The sequence below is a fragment of the Pelodiscus sinensis genome, chromosome 4 (genome assembly GCF_052426305.1).
Source record: "Pelodiscus sinensis isolate ZL-2025 chromosome 4, ASM5242630v1, whole genome shotgun sequence".
Taxonomy (NCBI): domain Eukaryota; kingdom Metazoa; phylum Chordata; order Testudines; family Trionychidae; genus Pelodiscus; species Pelodiscus sinensis.
Genome location: NC_143055.1, coordinates 78,381,689 through 78,408,866, shown reverse-complemented (window position 1 = coordinate 78,408,866; position 27,178 = coordinate 78,381,689). Strand labels below are relative to the sequence as shown.

The 27,178-nt window shown below is 39.0% G+C and overlaps 1 protein-coding gene and 1 long non-coding RNA gene across 3 annotated transcripts in view; one reads left to right on the top strand and one right to left on the bottom strand.

Annotated features, from left to right (window-relative positions):
* Positions 1–1,036: 1,036 nt before the first annotated feature.
* Positions 1,037–17,123, bottom strand: CTSO (cathepsin O). Its single transcript, XM_025183995.3, has 8 exons — positions 16,873–17,123; positions 13,554–13,662; positions 12,766–12,899; positions 9,751–9,918; positions 7,966–8,087; positions 6,026–6,189; positions 5,424–5,516; positions 1,037–2,921 (listed from the first exon to the last, which is right to left on the bottom strand). The coding sequence occupies exons 1-8, from the start codon at positions 17,035–17,037 to the stop codon at positions 2,887–2,889; spliced, it is 990 nt and encodes a 329-aa protein (XP_025039780.3). The 5' UTR covers positions 17,038–17,123; the 3' UTR covers positions 1,037–2,886.
* The window catches only part of LOC112545578 (uncharacterized), a 178,301-nt gene continuing 167,807 nt past the window's right edge, over positions 16,685–27,178 (top strand). For both annotated transcript variants that reach the window (XR_016349447.1, XR_016349448.1), the window contains exons 1-2: positions 16,685–16,759; positions 19,898–19,999. This is a non-coding gene — a long non-coding RNA (uncharacterized LOC112545578). The remainder of the gene's footprint in view (positions 16,760–19,897; positions 20,000–27,178) is intronic.

Genomic DNA, 27,178 nt, shown 5'->3' with positions numbered 1-27,178 from the left:
TTCTAATGAGTAATTGCTCATTATTAAAAACATAGGACTTATTTTCTGTCAGAATTTGCATAGCTTCTGCTTCTGGCCATTGGATCACGTGTTACCTTTCTCTGTTAGGCAGAAGATCCCATTATTAAAAATGTGTTCCTCTTATATCTAGAGAAGAAGATACTTATAAAAGATTAAGAGGGGTGATGCATGAGGAGGGCTGAGGGATATACCATCCCCAAATATAGGGGCAGGAGAGTCATGGGGCACCTTTGGGCAGTCTGGAGGACTAGTGTGTGTGTGTGGGGGGGGGGGGTGGCACTGGCAGTAGGGGTCAGGGCCCCTACTCTCACCAGCAGCTGTGGGGGGGAAAGCAAAGCATTGTGGCTACATTCTCCCTGATCCCAGCCATGTCACTCAGGGAAGAGGCGGGGCCATCCCTCACACTTACTGGCAGCAAACCTCTTCCCAGTAGCCCTGGGTAATCATATTACCCTTAATCTTCTCTGTAATTCTGTCATCTGATTTAACAAACATGGAGCATAGGACCAACCAAAGCAAACATTGAGGCTACATATACATTGGCAAGATTTTGCACAAATACTCTTTAATGCAAGAGTTTTTGCGTTAGAGTATTTGCACAAGAGAGCGTCTACACTGGCATGTGCTTTTGCGCAAAAGCATCCGTGCCAGTGTAGACACTCTCTTGCACAAGAAAGCTCCGATGGCCATTTTAACCATAGGACTTTCTTGCGCAAGAAATTCATGTTGCCTGTCTACACTGGCCTCTTGTGCAAGAACACTTGCGCAAGAGGGCTTATTCCTGAGTGGAAGCGTCATAGTTCTTGCGCAAGAAGCACTGATTTCTTACATTAGAACGTCAGTGTTCTTGTGTAAGAACTCGCAGCCAGTGTAGACAAAATCTTGCCAATGTAGACACAGCCTGAGAGACACATGACAAGATGGTGAGAGAGAAACAGTAAGCAACAGAAACAGCAGCCATTACTAGAACTTCATAATACTATATCACAATTTGAATATAAGACTAGGATACAAGTGAATTTTCACATTCTTTATTTAGAAAGAATATTATTAAAACACATATTCCACACTGTAATAAGAGAACCTGTTCAAATGTAACAGTGCAAAGTATTTTTGTAAAAATGTCTTCACGATTCAGATAAAAGTTACATGTGTGTTTTTATAAAAATGTCAACATTGATTCAAAGTTATTTCTACATAGAACAAAACTGATTATCACAGAAATTCACAAAAGTTTCTAAATAAATAAATGATACTGAAAGGCTTTAAAATTTAAAAATGGCATTGCTATCTACTCTTATGTTCTGCAGATCAAAAAGTTCAAACACTTTATCATCTCTTTTCAAAGATTCTATCTGACCAACCCATGGAAAAGAGCAGAGATGAATGGGTCTTGTAGAGAAACTAATCCAGCAATCTGTGGCTAGAGGGATGATCTCCATGATACACCAGTTAAAGGTGCTGATTGGGGAAATGCAGAGAGAAAATGAGGTATCTTAATATCCCTTCTTCATTCCTCTGCCAGTAACTAGCAACAATCGATGATGGACTGTTATAAGACAGAAATTAATATGTAGAACCCACATTTAGTGAGTTAAAGGTATCTTTTAGCTATGACAATCATAGAGTGAATTTCCCTTTTGCAGAAGTGTTGTTAATGGAGGTAGAGAAAGGAGACTGAAGCAGCTTTAACTTTAACACTTTTAAAATAATGAAATGCCCATTTGCAACCTTAAATGCAAAGATATGGTACAGCAGATATGCTTTCATATCTCAGGTTGAAGTATTGCAGTATCCTAAAGCTGCTGAGGTGCTCTTTGCACTGATAGGTAATCAAGTACATTGGAAGATAAGCATAAAAACTAAATGTAAGAAGACATGAGAGGTGAGGGTCAAAAACACTGGAAGGGAGAGGGTGTGAAAAGATGAAAGTACATGGTTATGCAAGAAGGCAAATATACATTTTGATGGTTCCATCACTATCTGGTGTGTTCTCTTTCCTTCCCCATACTTCTTTTGGCCTTTACAGTACAAGCGAAATGTTAGAAGAGATTATACTATAGTTAAACCTGCTTGCTTAAGTATATATTGTAGAGTGGCCCAGGAGGAAACTGAAGAGAAGAAAAGAGAGCAGAAGAAAGAGAGGAAGTCCATGTTAGTGCAAACAGCATCTACAATCAAAACAAAACTATAAGAAAAGCCAATTCAGGCACCAGAAGGTACCAAAGAGATAAAAAAAACAACTGTGATTTCACACATGGTTTTTTAAAATAAAACACAGGAGGAAATGGAAAGATACATCATGTTTCTCCTCATATTAAAGGGCTTTCAGACTGTCCAATCATACAGCTAGATTTCTAGACTGAAAACCTTCAGCAAACATTATCTCCTGCCATTTATTTTCTTGTATCATTTCATTCTGAACCAATAGTGGTGTTAGTGACTTTCTAGGCCTTGTTAGTGACTTGTCAGTGGGCATTATTTGGGACCAAGAAACTGACTGTGCTCCACATCTTCCATCTAGGGTTAAAGATTAAATATTTCAATTGGTGTTCCATACAGTTCAAACTTCCAAACTGACCACCACAATGGGATCCTTAAGTCATCTTTCTTTGTGTGGTATTCGGTGGAGTTGTCTGTGTAGCCCCAATCAGATTTGGCAGCTCAGATTCTGGAAGCTGAAGCAGCTTGCTGAATTCTGACTATGCTGTGTCTCTAACATCCAGGAGACCAACTCCTCATAATAAAATAGTTTTTAAAAATTTTTGAAGTAAAATATCTTCATATTGAATAAGCGTAAACTTATGGAATCTCAGTATCTGACAAATAACTGCCAGCAGGGTGGTTTTTTGTTAGGCCAGTCAGTCAAACAAATACAGATGAAACTGTATCTGCTATACCTAGAAGAAATAAAACACAAACTAGATGCTGAATAAGTATAAAGAACACATTTACTTCAAATTAAACTTAGGTCCCAAATAACCAACTAAAACATAATCCCCAAAAGTTCTACTTCATCGACCAGGATAGGTGAAAGGCAAAGAAAAAGGAAACAAAACTTTTTTTAAAATTTTTATTCCTTTGTATTGTATGAAAACAGCTACAATTCTCATCCTCCCCCAAAATAAAAGGATTCTCCTTTATTTTCACATTAGAGATGATCAGTTTTTTTTTCTTGAACTTACAATGTGTTAGCAGAACTGGAGTAGTTCTCCTAATCTAGGACTCAACATCCTTTCCCTTTCTCCTTAAGGACTGCAAAAACTGCAGTAAAATTTGCCATCCAAATATGCTATCATGTTCTAGGTTCTCCACAGATTGCACAAGGCCCCTCTGGACAAATTTGTGGCCCTGGTATGATATGTTTGCTGGGGCCTCATTCTCCCATTTTACCCCTATTTCATCCTAGTTACAGAAATTTGGGGAGCCCTACCACAATTGCTCCTCCTTTCCTACTCTTATTACCTCTTCTAAATGTCTTCTAGAATAAAGGTAGTGGACAGAGAGTGTGAGTTAAACAGTAAGGTTATGTCTACACTGGCGCGTTCTTACGCAAAAACTCTTTTGCGGAAGAGTTCTTCTGCAAAAACTCTTCCAGAAGAGAGCGTCTACACTGGCATGTGCTTTTGCGCAAGAGATGTGCTTTTGTGCAAGAGCATCCATGCCAGTGTAGATGCTCTCTTGTGCAAGAAAGCTTTGATGGTCATTTTAACCATAGGGATTTCTTGCACAAGAAATTCATGTTGCCTGTCTACACTGGCCTCTTCTGAAAGAGCTCTTGCACAAGAGGGCTTATTCCTGAGCGGGAGCGTCATAGTTCTTGCGCAAGAAGCCCTGATTTTATACATTAGAACGTCAGTTTAATTGCGCAAGAACACGCGGCCAGTGTAAACAGGCAGCAAGTTTTTGCGCACGAGCGGCTGCTTTTGCAGGAGATCGCGCCAGTGTAGACACAGCCTGAGTGATGGGCATGCCACATTTTCACCACCAAAAGAGAGAATGATTCAATAATTCTTCCTCAGGATGCCCAGAGTGCACGAAGTCCACACATCTGTCCATACTCATTTCAACCCTCTCTGAGTAGCAGTACATCCCTCAAGGGTACCCCAAAGAACAGGCCCTGAGTGCAATTGTGACTGGCTCTTGTTCAAAATGAGGTGGGTGGGAGATAGACGAGAAGGGTTCTGTATCCATGTAAGAGCCTGTCACAATCTCGTTCTAAATCAGGAATTCATATGTTTATTTTAAAAAAAGAGAAATTATGAATAGAGAAAAACTAAGATTAATAGATTCATAGAATCTCTACTGCTCCTCTATGTTGAATTTAGGGCACAGACAGTTTGGTTTTGTTTCCTTGCTGAGAAAGGTGAAGAGACAACTGGGTTAATGTGAGAATTATTGAATTGGCTTTAATTTTACTCATTTTTCTCTTGGTCCTTTCTCTACAATTGGCCTGCTTTAGTTACCAGGACTCAAATAAAATGTTACCAAGTAATTAGTGCATACAATAGAAAATGAATATTCTCAAATTTAAATAGCTGTATAAGGACCCGATCTTTGTGTAGTCACATCAGTGCAAAGTGGGTGCAAAATGTTATCCAGTTTGATCTTGTACGATTTTATACCCACTTTGCCCTAATGTAACTAATTACCAAAGGTATTGACCAGTCACGCACTGTATGTGTGACATATATGGTTTTTATGGTAGGTAAGTCCAAGATACGGACAACCTAACCTAAGATAAACTAACAAACCCAACCCAGTATTAATCACGGTTAAGGATGCCTGTACAAAAAGTAGATGGCATTAACTTCTAGTCCAATCATTGTAATTAGATGTGTGGTCCTCATTCGGAAGGGTCTGATCTTGTGAGGTGCTGAGGAGACTTCACAGAATCAGAATTCATAACAAGATCAAAATACAACTGACACGTGGTCTTTGTCAGTAAACTTGGTGAAGAATAATGTAGGGACTATAACTAAAGGTGAACCTACGGGCAAGAGCCCTGCATCCTTTGCAGAATCACTGGACTGAACACAGCTACCAGAGTCCATGTTTACAGATTTGCTTGCAAGATCGAATCCTTACATAACAAAAGGTACCCTGTGCCCATGTAACTTAACTAAACTGATGTGTACTTTAACTTGTTATGCATTAAAGCTTTATAAATATTAGCTCATCAATCAAATATATGAATTAGGTCCACTAGCAAAGATTTTGTTTTATTTACATGTTTTTTCACGAGCATTCTTCTTGTCCTCATTTTATAAATAAAGTGAGTTTGTGTTTTTACAAACCTAACCTATAGCTGAAGTGTTTTACAGATCCTTTCACATACATGAAAAATTATATCCCAGAATGTTCCTTTACTTTCAAACCAACTGTTTGTTTGTTTGACTTACCACAGACATTACTTCCTATTTTAACATGGGCATAACCATCTTTTCCCCATGTGCGTCCCCACGAGTTGCGTACAATCCAGTAAGGGATGCTGCCTGTAAAATGAGAGACTTATATAATAAATATGAAAATAGAAAATTTTGAAATCCTAATAAAACTCTTAATGAACGAATAGTCTAATTATTAGTCATTTTAATGTTTCATATTTTATACTGATTTGATGTAATGGTAGTGGAATCTACTATTAAAGGACAGTTAACAAGCAGATGCTATATGGCTGCTGCTACAGCATATCCTCATTCTTGAAGAAGTAATATAGAAACACTATACTTGGATTGACAGAATTTATGGTCACCTGTATTCTTATTGCCATGTCTTTAATGGGCTGCTGCCAGGGTGCACTGGGGATATGTTGGCATGGATGCAATAAATAAAAATACAGAGCCTAGATGAGCTGAACAGTTAAGTATTCTTTGTTTTAAGATAGATATCTTAAACAGATTCGTTTCTAACCACTTCTTTTTTATAAAGGATAAAATTACTCAGTGAAGCAGAGTCCATATAAAAGCCATAGGTTTTGAAGCCATAATTAATGAAACTTTACCTGTTCTATCAAAACCAGTGATGAGAACAGCATGATTTGCTTTTCCACTGGAGCAGTGATACTGTATGATCCCACCCAGATAATCCTGCCAGCTAACTGCATCTACTACCACTGCCAAAGGTCCACAGTTAACAAGCTTCTTCATCATTTCGTCTTCCTGGCCACTGTGAAAAGGATAAGAGTTATAATCCAGAATTGTTAGACTGCAATGTGTCAAAAACAATCTCCAAGTGAACTAATTCTGCCCATTTTAACTTTCAAATAACAAACTGTTTACTATGAAAGTTAAACATCACAGGATTATATGTCAAGATAGCAACAGGGTAAGACAGGTGATACAAAGCAAAGAATTTGCCTATATTAAATTACAGTAAGTAGATATTTACAGTAAGTAGATTTTGGATTCAACTGCAGGGAAACAGCAGATACTATGTAAGGGCACATCTATACAACAGGGCTAAAGCCAAACTAAGCTATACAACCTGAGCTACGTCAATTGTGTAGCTTAAGTTGAAATAGCTTATTTCGGCTTTTGGCGCTGTCTACACAGCAGGAAGTCTGAGACACACTTTTCCTCTGACTTCCTTTACTCCTTGTAAAATGAGGGTTACAGGAATTGGAGCAAGAAGTCCTCCAGCTCAGCATTATTTTGACATTATGTTGAAATAACTGCTTGTAGTGTAGACATAGACTATGTTATTTCCTCTCCTGTTCCTCACTTAGAATGTGGCCTTTGACAATCCATAAGATATGTTAACATGCAACAAAGTAAACTTTCGTGAGTCTTTAACATGTTTTTGAAGCTGAAAGCAGCTTTACTCAAGAGTGTAGGCTTTGTAATACCTAGTAACCAACTGTATTACAATATGTATTGAACATTATATTTTAGCTAACAAACCAACAATCCTAATTAAATTTACTTAAATGTTTTAGTGAATAAATTTATGTGGTATGATGATCATTTTGGGTAACATCACTAGTCATTTGTTAATAGGTATTTAGCTTAAATTAGTTTGCCCACTTTCACTTTTCTATAGTTATTCTAAATGTACTGCTCTCAGAACAAAAGCAGTTACATCAAGTGACTAACACTTACTCACAATTTTTTTCCTGGAGTTATGTAATAGTCTGGAAATATTAGCCACTCTAAGTATGTTTAGTTTGGTTATCACCAACATTATTTAGCAAAAAAGTATACAATTACTTCTTTTTTAGCTGTTTATCATCTTCCTGCTTCCTGATTTTTCATATGGAGTCACTGAAAGTAAATTGTATTGTACTGACAATTTAAAAAATTAGAAAGTCAATTTAGTACATTGTGAAATAGAGAACAAGTTGTCTTTACCAATTTCATTCAATAGCAGTGTTTGCTCAAGTCACAAGCTCTAAAGGGAGGAATGTTTACAGTGGAAATGCACAGATAGCTATGGGGCTGAAGTAATCAAATGCCTGCTGATTTCTTTTTTCCAGTGAAGTTTGATGACGGCACTAAGATTTGTTGTTCACGAGACACAGGTCACTAGCATTCAAAAAGTGTACGCATAAAATTGAGAGCACACAGAGAGTGCACTTTGACTTTATAGTAGCTGAAAATTACTGTTCTTATCCAGTACTGAAGAAAAATTCTATGCAAATCAAAAGCTTGTGTGTCTCTCCAACAAATGTTGGTCCAATATAAGATATTACCTCACCCACCTAATCTAATATCTTGGAACTGACAGCCACAACTGCATTTTACTCTGTCATTTAAACAATCTAGACCACAACTGCCAAAATTATTATGATTTTATATACAGTGGTAGGATTAACATATGACTGACCAATGCTAACAGTAAAAATAATCTTTGGCTGTTGAATGCAGTGAAGGCTTTGGCTTCACTTCCTAGTCTGTGAACACAGGAAAAAAGGTACAGCAAATAAAAAGAATCAATAAGGGTTACCTGAAGTCATATGCAGCATAATCTGTGATTGAAACTCCAAAGTCGGAGTGCTGGAAATAATGGCACAGCCCTGTTTGAGCTTTAAAAGTGTATTCAGAATCTTTCACCAATTTTACTTGTGTCTGTAAGAAGATAAATTACTAAACATTTGGCGCTAAAGCTTTGCAGAACACCTGGCTTTGCAGAACACTAGGTGGTATGGATACTATACTAACCCCCAACAGAAATTTTAAAAAACCACTGCCATCCCAGGAGTACCTCTGTATTTACAAACAATTCAGTTTATATGGCACAAATCGCAACAGGTAGAGACTGAGCTGGCACCAAGGAAGGAATCTGTTCTCTCCAGCCACAGAGCAGCTGTGGACCTTCTGTACAGATTACTTCCACCTACTGGTTAATGAAACACAATCTGTACACCTTGTATGCGTTTTGTGGAGGACAGGATCTATGCAGCAACGTCTATATCTTTTTCAGCTTCATGAAGAAGTCCATGAAGAATGGGGATGTGCACCCCATAAAATAAAAAACTAAATAAGAACATAAGAACGTCCGTACTCGGTCAAACCAAAGGTCCCTCTAGCCCAGTAGCCTGTCTGCCGACAGTGGCCAGCACCAGATGCCCCACAGAGAGTGGACCGAAGACAATGATCAAGCGATTTGTCTCCTGCCATCCTTCTCCAGCCTCTGACAAACAGAGGCCAGGGACACCATTTCTATCCCCTGGCTAATAGCCTTTTATGGACCTAGCCTCCATGAAATTATCTAGCTTCTCTTTAAACTCTGTTATAGTCCTAGCCTGCACAGCCTCCTCTGGCAAGGAGTTCCACAGGTTGACTACACGCTGTGTGAAGAAGAACTTTCTTTTATTAGTTTTAAACCTGCTACCCATTAATTTCATTTGGTGTCCTCTAGTTCTTCTATTATGGGAACTAATGAATAACTTTTCTTTATCTGCCCTCTCCACACCACTCATGATTTTATAGACCTCTATCATATCCCCCGCAGTCTCCTCTTTTCTAAACTGAAGAGTCCCAGTCGCTTTAACCTCTCTTCATATGGGACCCATTCCAAACCCCTAATCATTTTAGTTGCCCTTTTCTGATCCCTTTCCAAGGCCAAAATATCTTTTTTGAGGTGAGACCACATCTGTACACAGTATTCAAGATGTGGGCGTACCATAGTTTTATACAGGGGCAGTAAGATATTCTGTGTCTTTATTTTCTATCCCTTTCTTAATAATTCCTAGCATCCTATTTGCCTTTTTGACTGCTACTGCATACTGTGTGGAAGTTTTCAGAGAACTATCCATAATAACTCCAAGATCTCTTTCCTGATTTATCATCTGGAGCTGTTGCTATCCTGGCTCACACCCACCTTACTGTTCAGGATTGGAGAGTTCTTTAAATAGCATAGTTAGGCTTGTAAATCTGTATTATGACAGTTAAATAAATGGCTAGTGGTACAGTTGTGTGGATTACCTGCAGCATTTGTTTGTCTAAATAGGAGGAGAGGTTCTTAACACCACTGAAAATCAGACTCTAAAATTCACAGTGAATTGAAATGAAGATGCTGTTGAATTCTAGATGCAATGTGTTTAAATCTTCTGACTTACTGCTTCAAACTTTGGTTACTCTGGATTCCATGTGGAACTAAGTTCCAATCAGTTATGCTGCAAGCCACGTATGTTTTGCACTACCAGCTCTTTTTTTGGTTATTTTCATAAAATACATTTGTACAGAAAACCTCTAAGAAACAGTTTAAGAATTATGAAAAGATTCTGACCTGATTCATCCAGCTGAGAGCACTAACAGTAGAGCCACCATGGCAGCCATAATTGTTGTATGAACAGTCAATGACCTGCTGTACGCTGAGTTCTTCCAGATCATTCCTTTTGATTGCATAGGCTGATTCTATTGCACCCACAGTGCTGAAAGCCCAGCAGCCTCCACACTGTGGGGGGAAAATCCAATATTTGTCATTGAATAGTTTTCTGCCTTACTGCTAAATAAACAAAAGGAATGAAAAAGAAATAGTTTAAATGCAATATGTTTCTTCTAATGGATTAGTTATGGCAGCAACAGCCCCAAATCACAATAAAAAGTGTCTTCTTGAATCCAAAATCCTATATTAAGATGAACTTATCTGTGTCTGGTTTATATTGTGAAAAGCAACAACAAATGCTTATCACTAAGTGAAAGAATTAAAGGACAACATAGAAAGGTGAAGCACAAGGAGTAAATGTTCAGTGGAGCTTGACTTAGGGTATACTACAGTAAAACATCTCTGGCTGGTCCGGCTCATGGGGCTGAGGGGCTATAAAAGTGAAGAGCAGACTTCCAGCCCTGGACTGGAGCCTGGGATGTGAGGGCCTCTCCACACACACATTCCAAGAGCCCAAGCCTAGATATCTATATTGCAGATTTTTATAGCCCTGTAGTCCAAGACCCACAAACCAGGGTTAGCTATGGATGTTATTTACTGCAGTGCAGACATACCCACAGGGCCTATTATTCTATGAAGAGCTAAAAGAGAATAATACTGGGCCAGGTTCTCAGCTTTGTACAAGTTACACTTAATGTAGCAGTGAATGAGGGATATCAGGGAGTGAATAATGATTCCCTGATCCTCCTCCTGGTTTTGGGTGCGAGTTAGAGCAGCCTAATGTTTGCTTAAGTAGGTTCCGGTTCCCAAGAGACTGTAACTTACTGGATATAGCTGGAGCTATCTTTCCTCTGGCTACCCTTCTTCCCTGCCCTGATATGTCTCTGCCCTCTCCCAACAGACTACCTATAGGGTTTGTGGAAAGGGAGGTCCTAGAGTTGAATTCTGCATCCACTGGAGACTTCATCCAATTGCTGCTCCCTTTTGAGCCACTAGTAGATTCAAATAACAAGGCAGTAGAGTAAATCTGTCTCGTTTGGTTTAAAAACTACTGATATTTGAGCATATTATAAGTCTAAACAGTTTTAGTCAATCAGATTTGGAATAAAAACTAAATGTGTATTACATATATACTATTGTATAACTCTATAACTTGTAGACCTTTTAACTGACCTCTACACAAGTAAAGGTACTCCATTATAATGTACAGTATATGGGAACAATTCCTTTCCTTATACTATTGTAATTTGAAAATCAGTACACAAGCAAAACTTATTATATTCTGATCATACATTAAAAAGTAATGTTTATTGCCTACAATCAAAGAAAGTTAGAAATCCTTTATATATTCCAAGAAACTTAATCCGGCTATAAAATATAGCTAATTAGTCTTATCAATACTTATACAATATTTTGGATTTCCTGTTTTTAATTAATTTACACATTTACTGAGTCTGTATTACTTTTTCAGACAAACCCTCCCAGGTACTTGTGAAAACAAACTGTTTAAATCACAGGAGGCATTCCTGTTGCATGTTAGCATTACATTCAAAGAACTGCTTGAGTCAGTAACACACAAAGGCAATACCATCTACACTGAAGTGCTATTTTGGGATACCGGAAGTATCCCAAAATAGATATTCCATGTCTTTGGAGCACGCCCATTATTTTGAAATATAACGGTCTCACTATTCTGACCTCCCTGTAAACCTCATTCCACGAGGAGTAAGGGACATTTCGGAATAGCGATTTATTTCTAAATAAGTGCTGTGTAGACAATGCAAAATTTTAAAAAAGCTATTTTGAAATTAACTTGAAGTAAGCTACACAATTTGTGTAGCTGAAATTGCATAGCTTATTTCGAGCTATGGGTACTGTAGAGATACAACCAAACTGTATATTAAACTAATCTCAAAATTAAAATTTCCTGGAACAAAAGTCAAAATATCCTAATTTTTCACAGAACAGAGAGTTCTGAGAAATGTGGATTGAGAAGCATTTAATGTTCTTTGTTTGGAAACTATGTATTGAAACTCAATATACCAACACTCCCATGTCAGAAAATTTCATTTAAGTTGTTCACAGCAAAACAAACCACTTCATTTTAGCTGAGTTCAGCATGGGAATATGTTCATCTAAGCTATAAGAGCATGTAAAGGTGGATGCACCCTGGTGTGCAGCTCTGGCAAAAATTAACTAAGCTGTGTCAAAAGCCAGCAGGGAGCTATTTAAAGAGCTGGCAGGGACCTGGGTTGAAATAGGACAGTACCTGTAAGAAATTTTAAGTTACTTTCACTACTGGACATGAAGGTTTGGGTGCTCTTTGCAGGATGGACCCCTGGTCACAATTTTTTTTAACACCTTGAAGGAAAATTGTATTTAGATTTTGTCAGAGGAAAATAAAAAATGTTGACAAAATCATTTTCTTCACAGAAATTTTCCCACTAGCTCTAGTATGTAGATACATGGTAGTCACATGATTTAATGCAATTAAGGAAGTTACAGATGTTTTGCCATTATTCTTGCATAATGAATATCCCCTTCTTATTTCTGATCATAGTGCCCTTCTTAAGTGAAATTTTTAGCTTAATAGTGCCTTTCATCAAGAAGAATCCTTAAATGCTGTAAATAAAAACAATGCCCACCACTGAAATGCAGCCATCTCTCAGGACAAATACCAAATTTATTTTAGTAGAGCACATAAACAGAAACTACATGTGAATTTTAGTTAGGAAAAATATAATCTCTTTAATTTGCATTTGAATAGGACCCTTACATTAAGCCTTCTGCCAGTGAGACAATGATTTATGCTGCGATGCCTCATATGCTATGTAAAACACCTTTTTAATCTCAGTCCATAATATATACAACAATAAAAAACTGAACGTTAGGAAGAAAAGAAAATCCCATGCTTACTGTCTGCTGATTTCTTACTTGGGTGACAACGTTCTTGTCCCTCCAGTCAAACTTTGTTGGTAACGGTATTTCCTTTCTCTTCACCACTTTTTTGTATCTAGGAACTTTGTGAGGTCTGCTTCTTAAATAAATAGCTAAATTCATACACAAACCATTATAGTTTAAAAATTGTTTATAACATTACAGAAAGAACACTTGAAAGATATTGAGATCTTTTTAGGAGCTTAATTTTGAGCACTTTATAACATTTTAAAAATTGCCTTGCTGCTCTGTTCCTCAGTTTCCCCATATGAAAAATGGGGATAATGACAGCTAATGATGGAAAATACTGTAAAAGAGCCTGACATTATTACTATGCTATAAACAAGTTAACAGTCAAGCAAGACAGTTTCAGATTTAGGACAAAATAAGACTTTTTTTAAAAAAGACACAGGCATTAATTTCATCCATTTTGGTATCAGAGTTTGTAAATTTTGTACAGATTCTTTGTATGTGTGTACACAAACACATAATCTATGGCCTTGCACTTGAAATATAGTTTTGACTGTTTGATGATACTCGACAGATATTTGGTGTGTTGCCAGTAGATCTTTCATCTAAACCTCTTTCAATGATTGACAGTTCCATTGTATCACCAGAATGGTTAGATCCAAAGCCCATTCATGTGAATGGTAGTTTGTCCCTTTACTTCAGTGAGCTTTGGCTCAAGCTCTAAACTGACAGGTCAGTGCTACAAAGCCTAAAAACAATTTAACAAAGAATACGAAATTAGCATGCTAGTTCTTTACCTTTAAAATGTTCAGGAAACAACTGAGAAAACTGATTTATTCCATAGATCGCAGTCTTGTTATCATCTGATGATAAAAAATTCAAACTCCTAATTCTTTTAATACTTTCCTAGAAAAGAAAATTATAAATTCCTGAATGTCTATTAATTTAAAAAATGTAACTATCTTTATTGGGCTTGTAAAGTTTACACAACATCTACATGTCTGAGACTTAAACATATTTAACCACAGTGAAAATCACGTGTCCTTGCAGTACAGTATTTAGGGACAAAACAACTTTGTACCATCTTTATTATAGATTTTATTTAGTTGTAACATTCTTCACTATTTTTTTTAAATTTAAACTGTCTCTTATTCTTGGCTTCACTTCACTTTTTCTTTCTTCTCTAATGCTCAGTGTATCTTTTCCTATGCTGTCTTTGGTGTTTCTTTTCTTTTTTTTCCTCTCTTTTTCTAAACCACTTACATCTTTTTTTATTTCTCTTCATTACATACCACTTTCTCTTTTTTTCTCTCCTCCCATATATATGTTTTCTCTTCTTCCACTACCCCTCCTTCTCTCTAAGTATAGGTTCACAAACAGACATGTGTTTCAGATACAGTCGTATTAGTCTGTATCAGCAAAAACAATGGGGAGTCCGGTGGCACCTTAGGGTTTGTCTACACTGTGGAGAAGATTGATGCTGCCACAATCCATCTTCGGGGGCTTGAATGAGTGGGTCTAGTGATCACCCACTAGTTTGAACTGAGAGGGTGCTCCCACTGGTGCCAGTACTCCTTCTCCTCATGAGTAAGGAAAATTGCTGGGTGTATGTGCTCCCATCAACCTCCAGCTATGTGGGACGTTGCCAAAACATGATTTAAGATACTTTGACTCCAGGCTCTTTTAAATCACTGGTATCCTCTTTGCACCTCCTTCCCCATCGGTGAGCTTGATGTCTCATTTTGATAATTACCTAGGAAACACTTGGCATGGACTTTTGGTCTGACCCAGTATGGCCATTTCTCATGTGGACTCTGTAAGTCAAGGGTTTCAAGATAATGAAAAGGGAGCTGGGTTAGTATAAGTATGCAGAGATTAGCCCCAGAACCTTACACAATGGCTACGTCTAGATTGCATCCCTTTTTCGTAAAAGGGATGTAAATTAGACGTATCATAATTGCTAATGAAGCGGGGATTTAAATCTCCCCCGCTTCATTAGCATAAAAATGGCTGCCGCTTTTTTCCGGCACAGAGCTTTGCCGGAAAAAAGCGCCAGTCAAGACACAGATCTTGCGGAAAATAAAGCCTTTTCTAAAAGATCCCTTATCCCTTATTTTAAGAGGGATAAGGGATCTTTCGGAAAAGGATTTATTTTCCGCAAGATCCGCATCTAGACTGGCGCTTTTTTCCGGCAATGCTCCGTGCCGAAAAAAAGCGGCAGCCATTTTTATGCTAATGAAGCGGGGGAGATTTAAATCCCCGCTTCATTAGCAATTGCGATACGTCTAATTTGCATCCCTTTCCAAAAAAGGGATGCAATCTAGGCGTAGCCAATGGGAATGACTATGAAATTCCAAACTGTGAGAGGAGTAGAGAGTAACAAAAGCCACTATCATCTGACAGAGAAATTGGCAAACTTTGTTAGCTCAAGGCTGACATCTTATGGTGGAAATGAAAAGTACAGGTACTAGAAATCTTCCAGAGCCAACATTTTGTGGCCCAGGAAATCCATTATTATGCATTTACCCTTCTTTTGAAGGAAGATTTCAGTTTTCATTTCATTTAAAATGTCAATGTAAAGTTTAGTTTGGTATACAATGGTGAATGAGGGCCAGAGCTTTTTCAGTCCTAACTAAATATCCTTTCCTTCTTGAATTGATCTATTTGTAATCATATCACTTGCCATGTTACAATTCCACTCATTCTCCAGTCAGCCATAAAATTTCCTGGGGTAGGGAGAACAAGGTAGACAAGACATGACAGGTCTGATTCCTCACTACATTTTTCCTTATATCCATATATAACTACGCAAAGAATGAATAGACCGCTAATATTCCAATTTGCTGATATTTCATACTCTCATAACACATTGGAAATAACTACAAAAGGTGCAAGATAGTGGAGAATAAGGCATATATTCAATGTGAAAAGCCAGGAATCAATTTTAAACAAATGTTAATTCATTCTTTCTACAGCTAAAAGCAACCCCTCCCCCCAAAACAACAAACCCCACAATTTCCTCCCTTTCCAATGCGTCTAGATTGGCATGATTTTCTGGAAATGCTTTTTACGGAAAAGTTTTCCGTTAAAAGCATTTTCGGAAAAGAGCGTCTAGATTGGCACGGATGCTTTTCCACAAAAGCATTTTTTGCAGAAAAGTGTCCGTGGCCAATCTAGATGCGCTTTTCCGCAAAAAAGCCCCGATTGCCATTTTCGCGATCGGGGCTTTTTTGCGGAAAACAAATCTCAGCTGTCTACAGTGGCCCTTTTGTGCAAAAGTTTTGCGCAAAAGGGACTTTTGCCCGAACGGGAGCAGCATAGTATTTCCGCAAAAAGCACTGATTTCTTACAGTAGGAAGTCAGCGCTTTTGCGGAAATTCAAGCGGCCAGTGTAGACAGCTGGCAATTTTTTCCGCAAAAGTGGCTGATTTTTCGGAAAAACTGGCCAGTCTAGACAAAGCTGCTGTGTAAGACACATAAGACTTGTCTCTATTTCACCACATACTAAATAATTTCCACCACCACCACCCGACATCAACTGAATGTTACATATAATCCTTTCTGTCACTATCAAATTGAAAATGGGGGGAGGAGAGTGTAGTCTGGTGCTTGAGAGAGACTGACCCTTAAGACATATGGGGAGGGGGTGAATGTTTTAGCAGCAGTTTATAACAGTGCAGAGGGAAAGTTTTGGGGAGCTGAAGTGGGGAGAGGATAGTAGTAGGGCTAGGTGATGGGTATGGAGGCTGAGCAGCCAACAGGCAGGATGGGTGGTGGGTATGGAGGCTGAACAACTGGCAAACAAGAGATCTGGGTGGCAGGTATGGAGACGAGGGGGGAAGCCTGGCAGTCTGGAGGTTTAGAGGCCAGGCAGCAGAGATGAGCCACTAGAGTGGAAGCTGAGCGGAGGGCGGGCAGGCGCGCAGGAGGGGTGGCTCATGGGTGGCAGGTGTGGAGGCTGTGCAGCACTGCTGGCAGGCAGGGAAGCAAGGGGAGGTTGATGGTGAGTGGGGGAGCAGTCAGAGGCAGCGGGTGGGCGGCTGGCTCTGGGTGGTGGTTGCTGCGGTCACTGGCAGGGAGAGCGGGGGCGGCAGCGCAGCGGCAGTGGGTACCTACCCGCAGGGCGGCCTCCTCCCGCCCATCCCAGCCAGCCCGGGTGCGGTTGCGGGAGCCGCGCAGCTCCGGGCCGCCGCCGCCGCTACCCCGTGGCTGGATCCCCCCGGGGGAGCCACCCCCGCCGGGGAGCAGGCGGCACAAGAGCCAGAGCCCCAGCAGCTTCATGGGGCGCGGGGCAGTTTCCCTTTCACTTTCCGGGCGGCGGCGGCTCCTCCTCCTGGCGCTGCTGTGGCAGAGCGGGACTGGGCGTGCGCCTCACTGGAGCCACCGCTCGGCCCCTCCACAAAGGCGCACGCTTTGAAGTTGAGGCAGAGACTGATACTCTCCCCATTTGCCCTACAGCCTCCCTCAGGCCTTAATCCAGCCGTGTCGCCTCCAGACTCTCCCCTGGGCAGATTTTCACACGGCTGCTGCCCCATGATGGGGGGTTTTACAGCTCGCCTCTGGCACTGGCCATTATTGGAGACAAGATACGGGGCTAGATGCATTGTAGCTCTGTGCCACTCTGGCAAGTCCTGTGTTTCTAAATAAGCCTTCACCTTTCCTGAGTACTTTGAAATAGCTGTAGGTTTCCAGCACAATTTTGTTTGACCCTTTTTAGTTTGACTGAGTTGTCCATTACTCCTGAAAACAGTTATACACATGCTGAACATTAAGGACTTCAGTCCCATTAAGTTCTGTGAGACAGGAATTTAAAATGAAGCTTGGGTATGTGTTTGTAAGATTGGTGCCTATGACTATTTATGGGAAAAGGACAGCAATCCTTTTGTAAATTTCTGTCACTTAAATTCTTGCAGGGGAATGTTTTAGATACATCAGGTTTTATTTATAAATAAGTAATATATTTACACAATTACATTTATTGAGTTGCTTTTCAGATATTTTGGTTGCTTAAACATTTCTGTTCCTGCATGTATTTATTAAAGCATAATAAACATGTAGAAGGGCAATCTCTTTCCTGCTTCACTGGTGATAACATACCTAGCCAATCTTGCCATTTTGTGAATAGGAAGTAGGGTTGTTTTACTGATCCTAAAGGTGTATGGTCTGAACCATGAAGTAGATTACCTTTGCTTGTGCACTATAATATAACTAGCTTTGCACTGAAGTATTCACTTGTAAAAATCAAAGTACAGTTGTAGTGTTAGTGCTGGTAATTTTTGTGATATTCTGTGCTTCTTCTGACAATCTAAACATAAATGGAAAAAATGACATGTAAAAGCAATGTAAGACTTGTAAAATTTCAGTTTTGTACTACTTTATAAAAGTGTCTAGCTTATAACCATTTGGGTATTAAAAGAATTTACTTGTCATAGTAGCACCCCCAGTTATGCTGAGATGAAATGTTGCAATAGCTGCCTTTCCATGTCTTCTCTGCCCCCAAAAGGTGGGCAAATAAAGGCAAAAAGGATAACTGAGAAAACTGTCAGAAAAAATAATTAATTTAATGAAGTAATGGTCAGTTAATAATACAAGACATAGTTCTATTACCACAAATTAAAAGGAAGGGTTGGAGAATACTTTGTTGTGCTGGAAAGGGGTGTTATCCCTCTGGGGCAGAGTTAAGGATATGAGGAGTGACTTGTGGTGTATACCAGTGTGATAGTAGTAAGTGAGGTGTCTGTGGAAAAAGCAATGGGATTATATATGCTCATTTATACTCTCCTCAGCTGCCTCATTCTTACTCTCCTCAGTGCTAACACTGGTCTGACTTACCATTTGCCAGCTAACGGATGATGATTTGCTGATTGTGGAACTGTGGAAGGAGCTGGTATTGTGCTTTTACTCACTGAAGTGCAGCTACCTGTATTACAGAGATAAGCAGAGGAGCAGTCTAGTAACTGCAGTTCTATGGGGAGTTCAACTACCAGCTGGTCTACCGCTTTCGTTCTTTAACTGGCAAATCTCCTTTGGTTTGTCACTTTCTATAAATAAATGTAATCATTACAATGGGATCAACTGAATTAGCCTACTTCCCACAGAGATACTATAATGGATTTAATACTGATCAAGTATGCTTTATTCCCTAAACTGGGGAAAATCTTAAAAATCATTTACCTAATCATGCTGTGAATACCTCAATTAATGTTGGAACATTGAACTTCGTTTCAAGAAATAGACATTTGTTGATATGTTGTAGTGCTGCTAAGGCATGTGTATTTTGAATTTGTTCAAGGTTGCCTTATTAAGATTGTTTGGACTAGAAAAATTATTGTAAGTGTTGGGTAAGTTGCTGTAAACAGCTTTGTTGCTTTTCATGGACAGTGTAGTACAAAACCAAGAATGGGCAAGGGCTTAGCTCATCCATGGTTTTACGTGTGGGTTATATTTTGTGTCTGTCCTTTTCTGCCTGTGCTTATTTTCTGATCCAAGTTATAAGTATCAAGGTTATTGAATGTCAGCCCAGCATGTTTTTTTGGGTTTAATCAATGTACCACGGCCAGTCCAAGGTTTGGTTTTGTCTACTTGTCAGACACTGTCTCTGTAAATTCTACCATTGAGAGAGAGAGAAACTTTATTTAGTAGTATGATTACAACTCTGAATCAGATTTTCAGATATTGATTGGACCAGAGATCCTGGCTATTCAGGGAAAAAGCCACCATTCCAGCCTTCAGTTGACAACAGTTACCAACTAACTGCCATCAGATTGCCAAAGGAGTATCTGCTTTTTTCCCTCTTTTCCTTTCCCCTCTTTCTCTAATCTCTGTATCTGTGTGTGAAGAAACTTATCAGACAAAACAAACAATTTTCTAAGTTGAGCACATGTTTGAAGTTCAGTAAGGACAAATGCAAAGTACACTGCCTAGAGAGGAACAATCAGTTTCACACACACAAAATGGAAAGTGACTGTTTAGGAAGGAGTACTGCAGAAAGGGACCTAGGAGTCCTAGAGGACCACAAGCTAGATATGAGTCAACCAGAGTGGCATTGTTGCAAAAAAGCAAACATAATTCAGGGCTGCATTAACAGGAGTGTTGTGAGCAAGACACAGGAAGTAATTCTTCCCCTCTATTCTGTGTTTAGGCCTCAACTGGAGTATTGACCTATGTGGGAAGAGTGAAAAAATTGGATTTGTTTAGTTTGGAAAAGAGAAGACTGAGAAGGGGACATGACAGCAGCTTTCAGGTACCTAAAAGGATATTACAAGGAGGAGGGAGAAATTATTCTCCTTAACCTCTGATGATGGGAAGAAACAATGGGCTTAAATTGCAGCAAGGGAGGTTTAGGTTGGACATTAAGAAAAAACTTCCTAACTGTCACAGTGGTTAAACTTTGGAATAAATTGCCTGGGGAGGTAGTAGAATTTCCATCATTGGAGATGTTTAAGAGAAGATTGGACGGACATTTGTCAGAGATAGTCTAGATTAGGGATTACCCTTAATGGGTGATGCTTACTGGTTACAGTTAACTAGTGGTGACTGAAGCAGCACCCCCCCCCCCATGGCAGACAGGGGGCTGCTTCAGCCCTGTGGGGCCTGCTGTAGGGGGGCACTCCAGCCCAGCCTGACCAACCCTCCACCTGCCTGCCTGCCTCTAATTGGTTAAATAGGTTTACTAATTAAACAGGCTTCGAGAAGTAGCCATGTTAGTTTATAACTTTAAAACAATGTGTAGTCCTGTGGCACCTGAAAGACTGACTAAAATATATAGAGAATATCATGAGTTTTTGTGGGCAAAACACACTTCTTCAGATGAGCAGGATTAAACAGGATTATATATCCCTAATCTAAATGGTGCTTAGTCCTGCTGTAACTGCAAGAGACTGGACTTGATGACTCGGGGTCCCTTCAAGTTTTCTGTGATTTTGGTTGTCACGTGACTAATATTCCATCATCTCAGAAGAAAGCTGAGAAACAAAATTGGTTTTGTAGTTTACAATTTTTCCTACATAACTGGGCTAAGAGAGAAGAAGATTAATTTACACTTTGCAATTGAAAAGTAAGGCTGAGACTGTTGAAAAAAAACCTAATACTACACCTGGAATGCAGTGTTACATCTACACATCAGAATAAACCAACAATCTTAATGGAAGCTATAGCAGTTCTTGTTGTTGTCCCATGGGTTGCATAAATCACAATTTGTGTTAGTCCATGGGACACGTTAGTAGAAATTACAAAAAAGAAATGTCCTTAGTAGGGATGTGAACGTATAAACCAATACACAGTTCACCAATAAGCCTGGGCTTTTAAGCCAGCTCCCTGCAAATACTGGCTTCCGTGGTGCTGCCTCTGCCTTCTCCCCTGCACTGCTACCTCTATATCAGAGGCAACAGTATGGGAGGGGTGGAGTGTGGAGTCAGGAGCCACTTCTTCCCCTCCCCTGCTTGTAAACGTTTAACTACTGAAATTTTCAACGGTTACACATTTACCTATATATATGCATTTTAACATCTTTAGTCCATAGAGTGGGAGATGGATCTGGAGGAATGTCCATCCCCCTTTAAAAAAAGTGCAGATATTGAACCTTAATAACCAAATCCTATAACCACTATTTTAATTCGCCAGGATTTTCTGGGTTAGGGTACTTACCAACCATTCTGTTTTCTCTGTGGTAGTTTAGGTCAGCTCTGCCTCTTTAATGAAATACTCAAGAAGAAACTATGCACACAGAAATCAAGGCGTATCCTGGCTCCTTTGGGAATTTTTTCCCAACCTATGAGAGAATCTGGTTCTCTGTATATTTTCCCACTAACTGTTCCAAAGTAGGATGAATTAAATTCAAGCTCACAATGCAGAGGCCATTTGATATTTTTTGAATAAGTGCAATATTGTTTTATTTAGAAACATAAAATCACTTGCATTTAGCAATGTGTAGTATTTTAAAAATAGAGAACATAACACCATATCTACTTAAGCAGATCACAGTGTTTTTAATGTAATGGAAGAGAAGACAGGACCATTGCAGCATATGTCCAAAGGAATCTTCACAAGAGGTATTTTCTTCCAATATGTCTTGAATTCAGTGGGCCAAATTCTCTTCTAGCTTAACACTATTGACTTCAGTGAAGTTTTGCCAGAGGAGCATTTGGCCTTATACCAGTGCAAATAATACTTGAAAATTCAACTCAATTTGCTTAATTGTAATATATAATTTTGCACCCAAAAGTAGGCAGTTTGGCCCTACTTGATGACTACATGCAGTAGTTCTTAATCTTGTTGCGTTGCTGAGGAAAGATATTTTACTAACTCCTGCAAGAACAATTTCAATTCAATATGAAGAAAATATTTTCTTATTAGACACATGAGGGCAGCGAAGGACTTTTGAAAACACACTTATAGAGGGCACTGATATAAAATTCACCTTTATTGGAAACATACATGTATCCCAGACTAATTTACAATAAAATATCTGTGTAGCAGATCCGGAGGAAATTGTGTTTCTGCTGGGTTTGCCCTCTGTGTGTGCTAAAAAGGTATGTCAGTTTATCTTGTTCAGAGGGACAGAGAAACAGTGTTGATAACAGTGCGTGTGCCCTTTTCCGATGACTCTGTTTTATCTGGGAGAATGGAAGAACAACAAACAACAGAAGATATGGGACTGGGGGTATGTCTACACTACAGAATTTTTTCTGAAAAACAGCTGTTTTTCTGAAAAACTTCAATTACGTCCACACTGCAATTGCGTTTTTCAGAAAAAAATCGAAAGAACAGCATGGTTTTCCCGACATTGGTAATCCTCTTTCTATGAGGAAGAAGCCTTTTTCTGAAAGAACTCTTTCGGAAAAAGGCGTGTGTGTGGATGGGGAAGAGGGAGTTCTTTTGAAAGAAGAGGAAAGAAGAAAAAGCACTGGTGCCCTGGTGGCCACTCTATCCATAGTAATCACAACTGAGGAGGGGGAATAGGAACCATTCCACATTAGCAGAGTGTGAACATATTTTGTAGCCTATTTTCTTTTAAAATGCTGCTGTTTTAGAAGATGAGCACAGCTTTAAAGAGTTTCAGTGAAGATTTGTTAATGGCCAAAATGTGAGAAGCCCAAAAGATAAGAATTATATAGAGATTTTATTTTATCATAACAAATAATGCAGAAAGTTAGATTTACAAATTAGTGCAATAAGGTATGTCTGAGATGAAGAAAGACATGGTGTTAAAAGGTGTTTTTAAACCATGGCCAATAATGAGTTGTGTTAAATAGCAACTGCATAAGATACTGGGGGGTATGGCTAGACTGCGGCAGGGTTTAGGGATACCAAACATATCCTGAAAAAACTCCGCTGTGTCCAGCGAACGCGTTTGCACTTGCACTGTTTTTTGCAGAAATGCAAACACGCTCTTTCGGAAGCCCCTGTATCTCTCGTTCTATGAGGAAGAAGGGCGCTTCCAAAAGAGGGTTTTTTGCGACATTTGGCCCTGTGTAGACGGGGCCAAATGTCAGGAAAGCCTCTTTCGACAAAAGAATCAGAAAAAACTACGCAAAATGTGTAACTTTTTACGAAAAAAAGATGTAGTCTAGCCGTACCCAGGATGAAATGTTACCTTCAATTCTGATAGAGAGTTAAGCAGCAGTAACCAGGTCTATTAATTTTTGTGAACAGCAATCCCATGGAAATAAGATGTAAAAATAATGTGCACAATTTGCCAAATAGCTCCTTTTTGTACCATATTGCTTGCAGCCTTTGAGAAAGAGACATTTTTATGTTTGCTGCAAACTCCCAAATGACACATCTAGAGGTAAAAAGACAACTTTTCCTAAGAAGATTTGTTGCAGTAAGTTTAAGGCAGGGGTTGGCAGACTTTTTGGTGTGTGAGCCACATTGGATTTGGAAATTGTATAGAGGGCCAGGTAGGGAAGACTGGGTGAGGTTGTGCCTCTCAAAGCAACTAGGTGTGGCCCTGATCTACACCTCCCTGATCAATCTCCCTGATCCCTGGGATCTGCCTTCTATGCAACCACTCAAACTCCAACCCTTTTCCAACCCTCCCATGCCCCCCACGTCCTGACTTCCCCAGGACCCATCACTTATTCAACTGCTACTTTCCCCCATCTCCTGATTACTCAGCCCCCCTGCTCTCCACCCCCTGACTCCACTCCACTCCAGGAACAGCCATCTATCCAGCCAACTCGCTCCCCAGGTGCTGGTGGAAGTTGAGGCAATGAAGGAAGGGGGACAAATGGGGAGGGGCTGGGGTTTAGCTGTCACTGGTCACTGCGCTGCCTGGGAGACAGCCTTATTGAAGTCAGTGGGAGTGTTGCCATTGACTTGGATGTGGTCAGAATTTGATCTCTAGACACTTACCCAATATCAAGCTTCATGATGTGAATTGTGAATGAAGGTTGGGACTAGGACTAATTCCCAGTGCACACAATACTAACTAGGTATGTCTACAAAGCAAGAAAGATCGGGGCAGTGAGTCTCGGAACCCCAGGGGTAGCGGGTGTTTTTGGAATGCATGGCTAAAAATAGCAGTGCAGAAGTTCTTGATTGGGCTGGACCTCCAGCTCAGAAGCCTGGAGAGAAGGGAGGGTCTCAAACCCAGCCTACAGCCTTAGTCTGAATATCCACTGCACTTTTTTAACCCTTCCCCCCTTGCTCAAATCTTGATTGCTGGAGTCTGTTGACCTGTACTCAGACTTGCTGCTGCAAGGTTGTTTTGTTTGTCTAAGTTCTACGTTGTGCACGGTAAATGGAAGTTTAACAACTATATTAGACATATTTCTTCTGACTCTTCTTGAGCAAGTAATTGCTGGTTCAGTGAACATCATTTGTAGTGCGTCTCTAATTAAACATAATTGTAAAAACCCCACTAAACATCTGACTGCAAGTTAAGAAAATCTTAGTTAAGGCTTCTTATTCCAAACTTAACCCACACCAATGTGCTTGGGTGACACTGTGCTTTGAGAATAAGTTGAGAAGAAGCATGCTATCCATGCACTAATTCTGTTCCTAGTCAGACTCTTAACAGTATTTTAATGTGGGGTATTTTTGTTTGTTTGTGTGTTTTAATATCATTCATAGTTAGCTAGAGCAAATGGGATAAAATTAAAGCTATAACTGAAAGGATAGAGGGTGACCTCGCTGGATCTGATAATGTTTAGCTCTTGGTATATATTCATACCTATGAGAGTCATAGCTATGACAACCTAACTCTAGTGTAGACATACTTAGAACAAAGGAAGTATTATTCTGCCTGCTTAGCTATTACCACTTGGATTGGTGGATTACTTACTACAGAAAAAACCCTTTCATTTCTATACGGGGCATCTACACCATGGCACTACAGGCACAGTGGGTATTAACAAAACTATTGAAAATTGCATATTGAATACTGTACTTTACTCAACCATTCATAGTACCCTGCTGAGAGGTGAGGAAATAAACTAGATGACCCATGAGGTCCCTGCAGACCCTTATTTTTGCTATAACATGACTGTGCTTTCAGTTGAAAGCCATCTTTTTGGGGGAGGCATTCATTATTCAAGTGTTGCTGTTTGGAAAAGTAGTAATAAAATGTGCCTCGTACAAAGTAACACTGATTAGAAATTGGGAGAAAATTAAAAGCAAATATGCTTTAACTACATTGAAAGACTGAATGCCCAGAGTTGAGAGAGATTTTCCTTCACTGAAATTAATGCAGTCATTTTATGAATAAGAATTTAAGCGTATTTGAAACTCAGAAGGAAGTACCAACAATGAACTAAACTCATATACATTTTAGCAGCATAAAAATCACTCATTCAGATCAATTGTTGGGGTTATTATTTATTTATTGCCCACATTTGGACTTAATATTCAAAATTATTTCAAATGAAATATTGACTGTGGTATTTATGCTTTTTCGATGTTATAAAAACATATGTGTTCACACAAATATATTGTGAGCTTTGTTCTGAATTTACATGGGGGTAAAACAAAAATAATTCCATTGATATCCGTGAAATAGCCTGGTATAAAATCAATGTCCTAAACGGCAGAAACATGCCTTATGCATTTAGTTAGTTATGGACCTTGGCTTGCAGCTTCAGTTGTTAGAGTGAAGGATAATATATTTTTACAGCCTCTAGTCTTTCTCTTACAAAACAGCAATTTCAGCTTTCGGTATAATTGCCTAAATGGTTGTACAAGTGAAGTTTCCCAGAAGATTAAATTACATTGTTTAAAAAAAAATACATGAAGTCAAAAATGATTCCATTAATTATTCAGGAATATTTACTGTATTTGGGATTATTTAAAATATTTTAAGAATTTATTCCACCCTTCCTATGTTACTGAGACTTAAAAATCCCCATTTTAAAGGAATATGGACAAGTTTATCCATCTTAAATTTAGATCCACCAGCATTGTTTTGATTCATGAAAATACTGCACTGTCCTTTGGCATTGCCCACAAAATAGGGCCTCTGAAAGATACATTTTCAAAAGAGCTCTGTTACCATATAAATTCCTATATGCTGTGGACAGATTTTCAAAAGTTTCCAGCACTAATCAATTTGATATGTTGATGTATAACTGAAGAAATGGCAAAATGGAAGGGCAATCATTTCTTATATGACTCCCCATGATTAAGAAGAAACTTATTACCTCAGGTTTTTTGTAATTAGGTCCTCTAGCTGAGAGGCTGTGAGTTTATTAAATCTGCAACCTTCTCTCTTGAGGGAGAGTTAGTAGAACATTAAAAAAGGTCATGCACAAAAAAGGTTTTCAATAAATGTATCTAGCTTAATAGAGAGATCATTTGATATTTTCAATTGTCTCAATATTTTTTCTCTTTATATGTTATAATTGCCAACCAAGTATAAAATAAGAGTTTATACTGTTCAGTTCATCTTATCTGATTGGGTGCTTCAGTACAGTAATAAAATAATTTGGCATTAAAACATCACATTTGTTTCCACAGCACCATAAAGTAAGGAGAATAGAATTATCACCTGAAAATGATGCTAGGTTTTGAGAAAGGGAGGGGAAATCTTTAATATTAGTCGTCATCAGAAATGTTTGAAATTTCAGTTGAAAATAGGAAATCCTTTTTGTTGATAAATGTTTTCTGTATTCCAAATAGTTCTTGTGAACAGATGAATATCTGAAGGAGCCTATTGCTTACAGAAATATATTTCTATGAATGTTCTTTGGTTGTCAAGCTTAAGCTAACTTGAAAACCAGTCTTTAAGTTGTTGGGCCTGTCAGCCTTGACAATAGACCTTTAAACTGTTCATGTGGTACTAGACTGCAATAATGATCGTAACAATGTCTGGCTGAATTAATTTATGATATGCAAATATGCAAATATGTGATACTTTGCACTGTAATCTATCATGGGGTTGCCAGATGCTTTCAACAAAAATACCAGACACATTTGACATTACATC

Excerpts from the sequence above, each read along its gene's own strand:
- CTSO (XM_025183995.3), bottom strand. The coding sequence starts at position 17,037 with ATGAAGCTGCTGGGGCTCTGGCTCTTGTGCCGCCTGCTCCCCGGCGGG. Across the intron at positions 9,919-12,765 it reads AAGTAAGAAATCAGCAGACA|TGTGGAGGCTGCTGGGCTTT; the intron begins GTAAGCATGGGA and ends TTCCCCCCACAG. Across the intron at positions 8,088-9,750 it reads CTCTCAGCTGGATGAATCAG|ACACAAGTAAAATTGGTGAA; the intron begins GTCAGAATCTTT and ends ATCTTCTTACAG.